Below are 12579 nucleotides of genomic sequence, written 5' to 3' on the forward strand. Positions count from 1 at the left end.
TTAACGGTTGAATTTATGTACAAAGCAATAAACGAAAAACAAATATAATATATACAGCAACAAACGACAACAACTGAATTACAGGCTCTTGAATTGTCAAACAAAAATGATAATTTTAAGTATTCACAAAGATATATATGTATATATAAATTAATTCTTAAAAAAAAATGAAGGATAATGAAATTTCACTTCCGACACCTAGAATGACTGAATCTTTCGCCGCCATGCTTGTGTTAGATGAAAATGGCAAAGCTTTAAGAGGTCGGATAGAAGTAAGTTCCTAAATAAACCACGATTCTTTCCTCAAAAACGATATGAAGAGCAGGTGGTTAAAAATCAAATTTTGGTCATAACAAATTAAAACAAACTAGAAAAGTTTCTTAACTTTCAAAGAATGTACGAACATATTCCCTTTACTTTGGTAAATTTAAAAGTAACCTTTCATAGATAAAAAAGCGCAAATGTCCAATCAATTTAGTTCAGGTGTATCAAAGTTTAAAGTGCAAATGTCCGTAGTGTAAGAAGCCCAAATGTCCTTTCATTTTACAGGTAAAAAAGCGCAAACGCCCTGCGCCTATGTGCGACGTATGGGGTGATGGAAAAAATGATATAAAATGAAAAATTCTTTCGAAATTCTTGAAACATCTTGTCCCTATGAAAACAAGTACTCCGAAAGTAATTGTTTATGTTTCACCCATGCATTAACATTTCGATAAAAACTATAATTTCTTAATAATGTTGAAAGCTGGTTTCTAAAAATGTTAAACTTTCCAGAATAACTTAATTTCAAGTTAGCACTTCACTACTACACGACTAATATCCAAGAAATGAAATTGGATGAACAATTGTGAATGAAAATGACAAATTAAATGATTTCGGTTTCTCAAGTATTTTCCTGATACAGTATGGTAATTACCCAAAATGGTTAGTTGTAGCTGTAACACTTTGACTAGCAGATCAATAAGCTATTTTAGACTTATAAACTTCAAAACACCCCAAAATGTTTGAATTATAAAATCTTCAAGAAAGTTTAAACATGTGAAGATTTTTTACAAATACTTCCAAATAAAGATGTTATAGCTTTTAGTAAATTTAGAACACCAAATCACAATTTATCAATCGAAAGAGGTCGATGGACACATGTAGAAAATGTGCACTTTGCAATGGTGACCTATAGTGGCCAAGGTCTACGTTATTTGTCTCTGGTGGATAGTTGTCTCATTGGCAATCATACTACATCTTCTTATGTTATATATTATATCTGTAGGTACTCTTAAACAAGTAACAGGCATCATATCCGATATGTGGAGATTGTTGTATGCATTTGTGCAATCTGCCTCCAGCTTTTCTAGTTTAAACGAAATATATTTATAGATATAAATACACATATTGAATGTGCATGAGTTTTGTGATTCTACTGTATGAAATCGAAGCATTTTCATTTTATGCAGGAATCATGAATTCAATGGCTATAAATAAGAGGTTTCTTGTTTTTTAAATAGTCCACAATGATTATCACAGCAGGTTATTTTTTTAAATGAAGTTTGCTGATTTGATGTGAAGAGCCATTTTACAGAATATGTTAAAGATCCACTCGTATTTGACACATAAATCTGGAACCCTGAGTTTTTCATTCCAAGTTCTGTTGTTAACTCTATGTTGTTAATTTTTGGAATTTTCTTCCATTTCCAACTTCGAGATATTGACCTTAATTCCTTATTTAAAATTTTGGGTACACATTATTGATTTTTATTTTACGCATGGAGACTCCACGACAAACACATGAGCTATCATGACATCAGCTGCTTGAGCGAACTATAAAAATGAGCAAAAAGCCTCTGATTTCTGGCTAACATTTATTTGCCAATTACTTCATTACCAAACTCATTTGGTATTGTTTCACAGATAAAGTTTCGACGTTCTTCGCAGTTGTCATCACTCCATTTGTATCCCCTATGTAGATCAATAAGAGCACAGTGTTCATAGTAATTTGTATTGTCTGGTTCTGTAGATGCCCAGTTCGAGTAAGAAAACTTGTGCTTGCTTGGTAACCATAACCAGTTGCCCTCACTGGCAAGATCGGATGCTCCTATCCAAAATAACCCAGGATTATAGTTTCCTGAAAACAAATATTTAAAAGTAAGCTGTTTATCTCTCGTAAACCAGCAATTGAAAAGCAAGAAGTCAATTCAGATGGCATTCTTTATCTTATTTTAAACTGTAAGCCTGTTTACAAATTTATTTTTCTTATAGTATATGCATACTAAAGTCAATCTTAACATTGTGTGACAATACCTTAATTTTACGAATGAAATGAGATACTTGGACGTAATTTATAGTTCTTTATTTGAGAGTCTGGATGGGGGATCCTTCAATTCTGTATTCTTTAATTTTTAAAGCCATTTTTCTCTATTCTGTAAAAAAAATTGCCTGCTATACTCTATTCTTTATATTTTAGCACCCCATTATTCTCTATTCTTTATTTTCTTGGCCTATTTTTCTCTATTCTTTATTTTGTTAGCCCTTTATTCTGCACATTTTGTCCATTATTCTCTGTTCTATAAACCCTATCCACACCCTCTTATCTGCTAGTATAGAAATCATATCTTCTTGCATTCTAAATCTGACATTGCGCTGACAAACATATTTCATACAAAAAGTGCTGAAAGTTACGATCATGTACAATACCCAAATTAACGTATATATTACAAAATAAAAATATGTAACATATCAGTCTTATTACAAAGTAATCACGTAACCCAACCTGGACAACATTTAAATAAATCACGTGATCCAACCAGGACAACACGACATAATTATAAATCCCTAGTGCGGTAAGTAGGTTAAATTGCGTGGTCAGTCTTTTGTTTTTTAAATTGTTCTGGAGCAAGAAAAATTTTAAACAGGAGATGTCTTATGGAGAAAAAAAAACCATAATTTTATGGGCTTTTTTAAATTACACTTGCCAAAGCTGAATAGTTTTGTTGTTTTTGTGTACTTGTCATCTTTGATGCTTGTTTATTTTTTACAATGAAAATCACTTATTATAATAATACTGAAAAAAAAACATGGGAAAACGTTCTACTGCTAGTAAGAAGAACACAATAGGAAATCATTATAAATCAAACATTGGAAAACGTTCTACTGCTAGTAAGGAGAACACAATGGGAAATCATTATAAATCAAACATTGGAAAAAGTTCAACTGCTAGTAAGAAGAACACAATGGGAAATCATTATAAATCAAACGGTTAACTGACCACAATATGCGATTCAGAACTGTAAGAAAAATGGCTTTAATAATTTCTTTTAGTTTTAAAAAGAAATTTTGGAGAATACTACTGTATAGCTACACCAAGGTTAATTGACGGACAATTTTATTAAGTAGAAAAATTGTTTTACGAGGTTGTGTTTGGTATCTAATAAAGAGTTAGTCACAGTCATATCAAAATATCAATTCTACATAAATGACCACCTCTTTTCACTTTCCATTTTCCTGTAGCTCCAAAACCAGTGGAAAATGCGACATAGTTGACATTATGTGGAGCTGTGTCGTTCCAAGTGAGAAAGGTCTGCTTGCCGACGTCATTTCCTTTTCCAACCTTAATGACATTATTGGTCCAGCTGACCCAAAATGACGAATAGTTCTTACAGTCTAAAGGATGCTGTTGTTGAACGTTTGTGTCCATGTGTGCACATTGCTTACAGTCTGTGAAATAAAGCAGTACGTACTACTTAAACAGGAAACCTTTTATTTAGTATGTGTGTGTCGATCATAGAGATAATAATAATAATAATAATAATAAAAAATAATAAAGAAACGAATTTTGTATGCACTTTTGATAATTAAATTCTTTCATTTTGATAAAAGATTATGTTTTTAAGGTTTTCTGTAGCAAAAATATGGGGTCTTATACCTGTTCTGAAATAAATGGAGATATGGTTTTGTAAAAAAAAAACAATAAAAAATCTGCGTTGGAACTGTCAAAATGTTTTTATTGTTTGGTTTGTGTATGATTCTACAGATTTTTTTAAATGGGATGTGCAAGGTGTCTCACATTTTTCACAGATGTTACTATGATAGCATCTACACTGCAGTAAGATTATTTTACTGAAAATAGGTTATAACCTTTTTATGATCGGGCTGCTTTCTCATTGACATATATGCCACAACTCTGTAAATGCATAGACTACGGGTATAATCTATAGAAAGTCCATAATAAACATCAACGATGGTCGTTTAAATCGTTACCAGTAAATTCATTCAAGATATAAAAATTCAGAAAAAAGAAAACGTTGATCCACGGTTTTTTTTTCACAACCAGGCCACCCAACTCCATAGCAAACAGTTTTGCTGGATGCAAAAACCCATTACTTTTTATCAATTATTGCACATCATGAATCTCACATGACTCCACGTACCTCTAATTACAGATTGATGGTCTCCCCAACCACCAATGACAATCTCATACGTGTCACGTGAATCCACTCCTTTGTCTTTAGATAGTGCAATATGGGCATCATTACAAGCCATAACTTCGAAAGATATCGATGTTTGACCTCTTACATCAATTCCGTTATCCATGATGTAGTGGTAGTGATAATTATTCTCAGTAGATATAACATAGTTACTTTCTAAAAATGAAAATACAGATCAGACAAATATAAATGATAAAATTCAGTTTATGGTAGATGAACACTGAAAATAGACAAATCTACTTTTTACCCAAATCTATGCCAAATAGAGATGTCGTTTCATGTCATGTCATGTAATTGCATAGCATTAGCATACTATTAGCATATTAACTTATCATGTCATAGCATAGAATAGCATATCATAGTATAGCATAGTATACCATAGCATAGTATAGCATATCTGTCATGTCATGTCATATCATATCTTGTCGGAAAATTGAATGCTTTGTAAATGAATAATTATAACTACTTTTAGCTATCCATCGTATTACCTGAAATAAATGATCTCAATTTTTCACTGTTTGACTTTCCCAAATCTTGCTCTACAGTGTACCTGGTGACTTATTTTAAAAACACACTTTTTGTGCCTACACAAATCATATCATACTTTTTTGAACCACCACTGGGTCGGTACCACTGCTAGCTAACTGTCTGTGGTTTTGATTGTTTGGTTTTATATTTAACTTGCCATACTTTTGGTATTGAGCGCACCTGATGAAAGGTTATTTCAGAAACTGTGCGTACATAAATCATATTATACATTTTACCGTGATAGCGACTAGATATCTGAGCTTCAAGGAAAGCTTGTATGTCGGCGTCAGTTATTTGAGGCAATGTTCCGCCAACTATACTACAATATTCCTAGAATGTATAACATAATACTGTAAACAAAACAAAAGATTAAAAAAAAACCAAAACCCTATCGTCTCATTAAGAAGAAAACATAGTGAATGTATCATGAAAACTAAAAATTAGCGAATGAATAGTTACTATCAAAAACTTTTGATATCCTGTGTATCCGATGAAGCTAATGTTAGAAACTTTTGATATCATGTGTAACCGATGAAGCTACTGTCAGAAACTTTTGATATCCTGCGTACCGATTAAATATTTTCAGAAACTTTTGATATCCTGCGTAACTGATGAAACTACTGTCAGAAACTTTTGATATCGTGTGTACCGATTAAATACTTTCAGAAACTTTTGATATCCTGCGTAACTGATGAAGCTACTGTCCAAAACTTTTGATATCGTGTGTACCAGATGAAGCTACTTTCGGAAACTTTTGATATCCTTTAAGTACCCGATCAATCTTCTATCAGAAACGTTTGATATCCTACATAACCGATGAAGCTAATGTCAGAAACTTTTGATATCGTGTGTACCAGATGAAGTGACTATCAGAAAAACAAGTGTCATGACATGCATGAGAACTGAAATTGGTGTTATACGTTTTTTTAAGGAAAATATTTGATACATCTGCCTTAATCCTAGCCATGCAAATCAATGGCGACTACATGATTGATGCACAGCAGCTATAATCTCTAATTCAGTATAACTATACAACAATTGAAAAGGTTTATATCACGTAACCATCCACTTAAGACAGCTATATATGCATGTGTATAGATTTATATTGTTTCCAATATTTCCGTCCTCTTTTTATAGAATTCAAATAGAGTTAGGTATATATCACTTGTGTTTTTTTTATTCTGTTTTGTTTTTATTTTGTTGTTTATTGTTTTTTTAAATTTGTATTTCCGCAAACATATATGCTGTAAATGTTTAATGACAATAACATTGATTTGCTTCATGATTACAAATTTATCCTCCGATGACTTCAGTCGAATTCTTTATGAACCCTTTTTCTAATTTATTTTGATATATAAATCGCTCTACACTATACATTACTATTTGATGTATTAGCAATGGACAGTGTTGCTGTTGTTGCATACCTCAATGACAAATACCTGCATGGTATTCATTTACATAAGGAAATGCCTGTACCAAGTCAGGAATATGACAGTTGTTTTCCATTCGTTTGATGTGTTTGAGCTTTTGATTTTGCCATTTGATAAATGACTTTCCGTTTTGAATTTTCTTTCGAGTTCGGTATTTTTGTTACATTACTATTGACACAACGAGTATTGCGCGATAACTATAATTAGGTTAGACAAATTGAGTTCACGAAGTTAATGATTTTAACTCTACTCATTGTATTTATTTTACCCCTGCAAAGGGGAAGTATTCCTTTATGCTAGACGTGTGTTATATTTTTTGAAACTCTTGTTTAGTATATGTATTTATATTACTCTCGATTGGTGAATATATGAATAAGAAGATGTGGTATGATTGCCAATGGGACAACTCTCCACCAGAGACACAATGACATAGACGTTAACAACTACAATATGTATAGGTCACCCTAAAGCTAATCTATTCCTGGGTAAGAAAATCCTAAGTATTTAAAAAAAAAATCAAAGTATTGTAAACAGTTTATTTATAATTATGACCATATCAATGTTGACTACTGGTCTGGTGATACCCTCGGGGAGATAAAACTCCACCAGCAGTGGCATCGACCACCCAGTGGTTGTAAATAAACTCATCATAGATACCAGGATTAAAATTGTATCTGCCAGACTTGCATTTCGTCTACAAAAGACTCATCAAAGACGCTTGAATCAAAAAGGTTAAAACGGCCAAACAAAGTACGAAGTTGAAGAGCATTGAGGACCAAAAAATCCGAAAGGTTTTGCCAAGATTGCTCTCCCTGTCGACTGCCTTATCTCACATCTGTATGGACGATTGTTCTTCCTAACAACTACTTGATCTCATGTCTGTATGACGTAAAGCGTTGACCGAATCACATTTGAATGAAGGCGGCGCTTCATACTAAAGATGTGCGCAAGAACAACACTTTTACAACCAAATAAAATTATAAAAAAGAAGCATTCAATTCTTATAACTGTTCCATTTTTTGCTACAACCATGAAATTAAATTTTATCATATACTTATAGAAAATAATGGTATAATTGTACCCCATGATAAAACTAATTTGTACATATATTTGTTCATTAAATTTGAAGAATTGCTTTAGCCGTGTGATATGACTTTTGTTATCACCTGCTTCCGCTTTATATCAACTGCTTCCGTTTTATATCAACTGCTTCCGGTTATTAGCGCATGCTTTTCTGTAACGTTATCGTATGACAATTCGACGTCATTCGGCAAATTCCGGAAAATACACCTCAATGGTACGTATTTTGTGTAAAACATAACAAAGTTGGATGAAAAAAATATAAGGAATCAAGAAAATATATTATTAAAAAATTCAAAACAAATATTACAACAAATGCATTTTTTCAAAGTTTTAAAAGTAGTTTTTGTCTGTATGTCTTCTGCTGAAGTATATATGATAAAAAGAACATAACATGTCATTTTTCATATCAGACCCCTTATCAGCCCATGGTCAAAATCATCCCTCGAGCCTGTCGGCTCTCGGGCTGATATCATGACCTAGGGCTGATAAGGGGTCTGATATGAAAAATGCCATGTTATAATCTATATATTTCAAGCTTTTCGAGTGTTTTTCTATGCATTGTTTTAACACTGTCACGGATAGCACGTGCAGTCATAGCTGTTGTATTTTATACGGAGATAAGTGTGATATTCTAATAGCATGCAACGCTAATTTTGATTGGATGACGTCTGCCATCAATTTCACCGTTGGTGGTCGGAGTCATTGGCAACAACGTTGCGCAATCGCAGTCGACATTTACGGGGTATTTGGAATGTTTAAATTTGAGCATTTTAAGAGTATTGCATTTTAAGAATTGAATGCTTCTTTTTGTAACTTCATTGGGGTGTAAAAGCGTTGACCGAAGTACATTTTGTATGAAGCGCGGAAGCGCTTCATTCTAAAAATGTGCGAACGGTCAACGCTTTTACAACCCTATGAAGTTACAAAAAGAAGCATTCAATACTTATAATTACATTTTTTAGCTAGGATCATTAAAAAACACGATTTTTATCAATTTTTTATTCAATTTACCTGTGCACTTTATTGTGGGACCTCGTGTACTCATGAATGATAAATTTCATTGTGTAATGAAGTTGATTAAGGAATAACGCGAGATTGCAGTTAGCCAATCAGAATAACGTATTATAATGAAACATACATCTAATGTAATTATTAGAATAAGGATAATAGTACTGTAGTTAAAGAGTTTTGACATTTGCAAATGCAGATTGTCGAGTTATCAACCAGAAACACGTTTTCTGCAATTATTTCTGTCTATATATAGTATCTTAGGCCTTTACCTCGGACACAGAGATCCAATAAGGGTAGGATTCTTTCACTCATTATATATGACAATACATGTATATTAAAGATAAAAAAGAAGATGTGGTATGATTGCCAATGAGACAACTCTCCACAAGAGACCAAATGACACAGAAATTAACTATAGGTCACCGTACGGCCTTCAACAATGAGCAAAGCCCATACCGCACAGTCAGCTATAAAAGGCCCCGAAATAACAATGTAAAACAATTCAAACGAGAAAACTAACGGCCTAATTTATGTACAAAAAATGAACGAAAAACAAATATGTAACACATAAACAAACGACAACCACTATATTACAGGCTCCTGACTTGGGACAGGCACATACATACAGAATGTGGCGGGGTTAAACATGTTAGCGGGATCCCAACCCTCCCCCTAACCTGGGACAGTGGTGTAACAGTACAACATTAGAACGAACTCTAAAAATCAGTTGAAAGATTTGTTTTAATCCAAAGTCAGGTTCTAGAGATCCGGCTAATCCTTAAAATTTTCTGCATTATTTCGGGCGATTTTTGGTTCAATTACTTTAACCTCCGACGTAATGACCTCAAAATCAATATAAGTTTCTTCTTTTATTATATGTGACCATTTATCAAAGACTTTGTAAGGATGGTGTTGGATAGAAGGTATTTGATAGCAAAAATAAAGATGACTTAATACGGACAGACGAACGTATAGACGGACTGACAAACCACAGAAGGGACGCCTAAAAATTATACACCTACTCCATCGTTGCTTTGAGTATAAAAAAAAATTGTAGTATTTTTATATTACGTGTTTATATGCACAAAATACACACATCGTAAATTCGTATAAGTATTATTATACTTTCGCAGCAAGGGTTTGGTCATGCAAATTTAAACTCATTGTTCGTTTGCAAACATGTGTGTTAGCGCTAACATGCACGTTTTACACCTACATGTATGTCTACATACATATGCACACAAGCATACACGTGTAAATGTGTGCATGTGAACGGAGCTAAAATATATGTGTTCTCTTGCCTATTAAATGGTTGTTAAAAAAATTCTTCTTCTAAAGGCAAACACTTAAATTCTGTCGGGTGATCACAATTATCCGAAGTTTCTGGGTAAAACTAAATAAGAACAATTGCAAATAATGTTGCCTCACCAATGCTGACGCCCATGTTGTTTGAGACCCAACAAAACCATAGCATTTCTGGTTACCATTGTACTTAACAAAACCAGAAGGACATCCTGATCCTACAAAATAGAAATGCAGGAAGTTGTGGTGAATACGTCAAGTAAAGGTATTTATGAACAATCTTTCTGTTATCTACTCGAGCTTAATCGTGTTAGTTGTAAAAGACAAAAACAGGTAACATTACCGTGACATAAAAAAGAATGTTTCGATTACACAAAAAAGTAAATTTTTCGTGACACCAAATAGTAAGGACCACTGGGGTTGATCGATGAATAGAAATTTGGTCATGCGGCAATAAAATCCATGCTGAAGAGGTGCATCTGTTTGGTTGTGCGGGATGTACATCGCAGCCGCAACCGATTAAAAAAACCGATTGATCAAATTTTCAGAGCATTCTTTTTTTTCATTCTGAATGTGCCTGAAATATTGGCCACTAGAAGAGAGGCGAAGGATACCAAAGGGACTCATAAGTCGAAAATAAACTGACAACTCTATGGCTAAAAAAGAAAAAAGACAAACGGATAAACAGATAAACAACAGTACACAAAACACAACATAGAAAACCAAAGACTGAGCAACACGAACTCCACCAAAAACTGGGGGTGATATCAGGTCCTCCGGAAGGGTAAGCAGATCCCGATCGCCACATGTGGCACCCGTCGTGTTGCTCATGTTAGTACAAACCCAGTGATAAATCTAATTCGGTAGGTCACATTTTGGGAAAAGGGGACGGGATTGTAGTTACAACAATTTGAACATATCCGTTGTCATCTTTGAAATGGAAATTCCTTAACGTCAACCAACTAGTAATGGCGTCCGTAAAATTTGCGAAGGGACGATTTAGAAGTTAGGTTAACAACAATTAATCAATCTAGAAGTAAAATTGTCGTGCCATCAGAAAATAACAATACAATGAAACAACTTCAACATCAGTCACTGTACCACTAAAAATAGTATAATAATGACATCAAAGAGTATAACATATATCGTGTCGTCAATAAATAACATAACTTTGACACCAAATAGTGACTCTTTCGCCCCGTCAATATGCACCATTACAGCGACATCAAAGTGTAAATCCATCGTGCCGTCAGTCCACATCAAAAAGTAAATAATCGTGCCGTAAATGAGACACAATATCACTATTGATTTTTTGCGTGATAATTTTCCAACTACAGCTACTCAACTGATAATGTTTTTTCCTTCGCCCTTTGATTAGCTTGTAGCTGAACAACTTTCTTCCGGTTTCAAAACCATAGATAATCTTTTATCTTGCCTCCTATACTTTTCTAGGAATATGATTGGAGACCGTGTATATTCCATATTGGGTTAGTAGGCGGGGCTTATTTCAATACACGGTTAGTAGTGGTGTTACGTCCCTTTATAAAAACAACACGGCGTTGAGGAAAAATCTTTAAGGTTTCAACAGACGAAGAAATTGATGATGAACGATTGAAATAAATTCATAACACACATTTAAAGCTAACAAGTTGTTATTGTTGGCATTTGCTTTTGTATAGACCAACAGAAGTAGGTTCTTTATACTAACGGTATTGATGACTTGATCACTTTGATAGGCCACTAGTCTAAATACCACATGTTAAGATAGTCGGTAAGATAAATTCGTTACATAGTGTGTTAGTGACCTAATACGATATATATGGGGCCAGTAAATTCCATATGGGGATTCGAGCTTCGCTCTCACCCCATATGGAATTTACTGACCTCATATATATCGTATTAGGTCACTAGCACACTATGTAACTAATAAAATTACACCAAAGAATAAGTTTGTCATGGCGTCAATATATTTCATTAAAACGACATCAGAGTAAATTTACTCGTGCCGTCAGAAAATAACGTTATGTTGACATCGATGAGTAATTCTATCGTGCCGTAACATTACAGGGATATTTTCAATACTAATCAATAAGTAAGGCATTTATCTTTTGCAATCATATACTAGTAACTATCTTAAAACAAAAACGTGATACTGTGACTTGACTGTAAGTGTTGCTCGCAACCTATTGCAACTTATTCAAAATTCTGACCAAATTGCAATTTGTTTTATAAAACCAAACTGTTCAACTGGTCAGAAATTTGAACAAACTACTGTAGAAAACCACAGTCAAATCGTGGAAGTGCAAGGTGATAAAATAAAGCATACTTACAATCCTATAAGACTTTAATTCCACTTCAATGTTATATTGAAAAATCAGTCTAACAGTTTGAATAAATTTTTTATTGTTATTGTCATGCTAAAGGTGATGGGTAGTAATTTTGAATTGCTATAAAAATGTCCAAACTAAGCTTTCATACAATTTTTCTTTCGAAAAGTCTTCTATATTCATAAGAATCAGACATCATTTGAATTAAAACATTTTATATTCAGTAAAATATGTGTAAAATTACAATACGTGTTTAGTAAGTTTCCATGGGAGATAATCAATTTTTCTTTCGAAAAGTCTTCTATATTCAAAAGAATAATGTTTTAGGTTATCTCCAAAGGAAACTTATTAACAACGTATTGTAATTTCACATATATTTTACTGAATGTAAGATGTTTTAATTCAAATGATGTCTAATTC

At 33.3% G+C, this 12579-nt stretch overlaps 1 protein-coding gene across 1 annotated transcript; it reads right to left on the reverse strand.

The window, feature by feature from the left end:
* Window positions 1–1856: 1856 nt before the first annotated feature.
* LOC127699235 (ladderlectin-like) lies at window positions 1857–6451 on the reverse strand. The gene is made up of 5 exons (XM_052202990.1): window positions 6446–6451; window positions 5243–5336; window positions 4422–4634; window positions 3475–3708; window positions 1857–2119 (listed from the first exon to the last, which is right to left on the reverse strand). The coding sequence occupies exons 1-5, from the start codon at window positions 6449–6451 to the stop codon at window positions 1857–1859; spliced, it is 810 nt and encodes a 269-aa protein (XP_052058950.1).
* Between the last annotated feature and the right edge of the window lie 6128 nt (window positions 6452–12579).

This window comes from Mytilus californianus, unplaced genomic scaffold (assembly GCF_021869535.1).
Source record: "Mytilus californianus isolate M0D057914Y unplaced genomic scaffold, xbMytCali1.0.p SCAF_4, whole genome shotgun sequence".
NCBI classification, from domain to species: Eukaryota; Metazoa; Mollusca; class Bivalvia; order Mytilida; family Mytilidae; genus Mytilus; species Mytilus californianus.

What these genes read in the sequence shown, in the direction of transcription:
- LOC127699235 (XM_052202990.1), bottom strand. An exon ending in GATATCTAGTCGCTATCACG is followed by an intron (nt 4,635 to 5,242) that starts GTAAAATGTATA and finishes TTTCATTTTTAG; the next exon opens with AAAGTAACTATGTTATATCT. An exon ending in CCATCAATCTGTAATTAGAG is followed by an intron (nt 3,709 to 4,421) that starts GTACGTGGAGTC and finishes TTTATTTCACAG; the next exon opens with ACTGTAAGCAATGTGCACAC.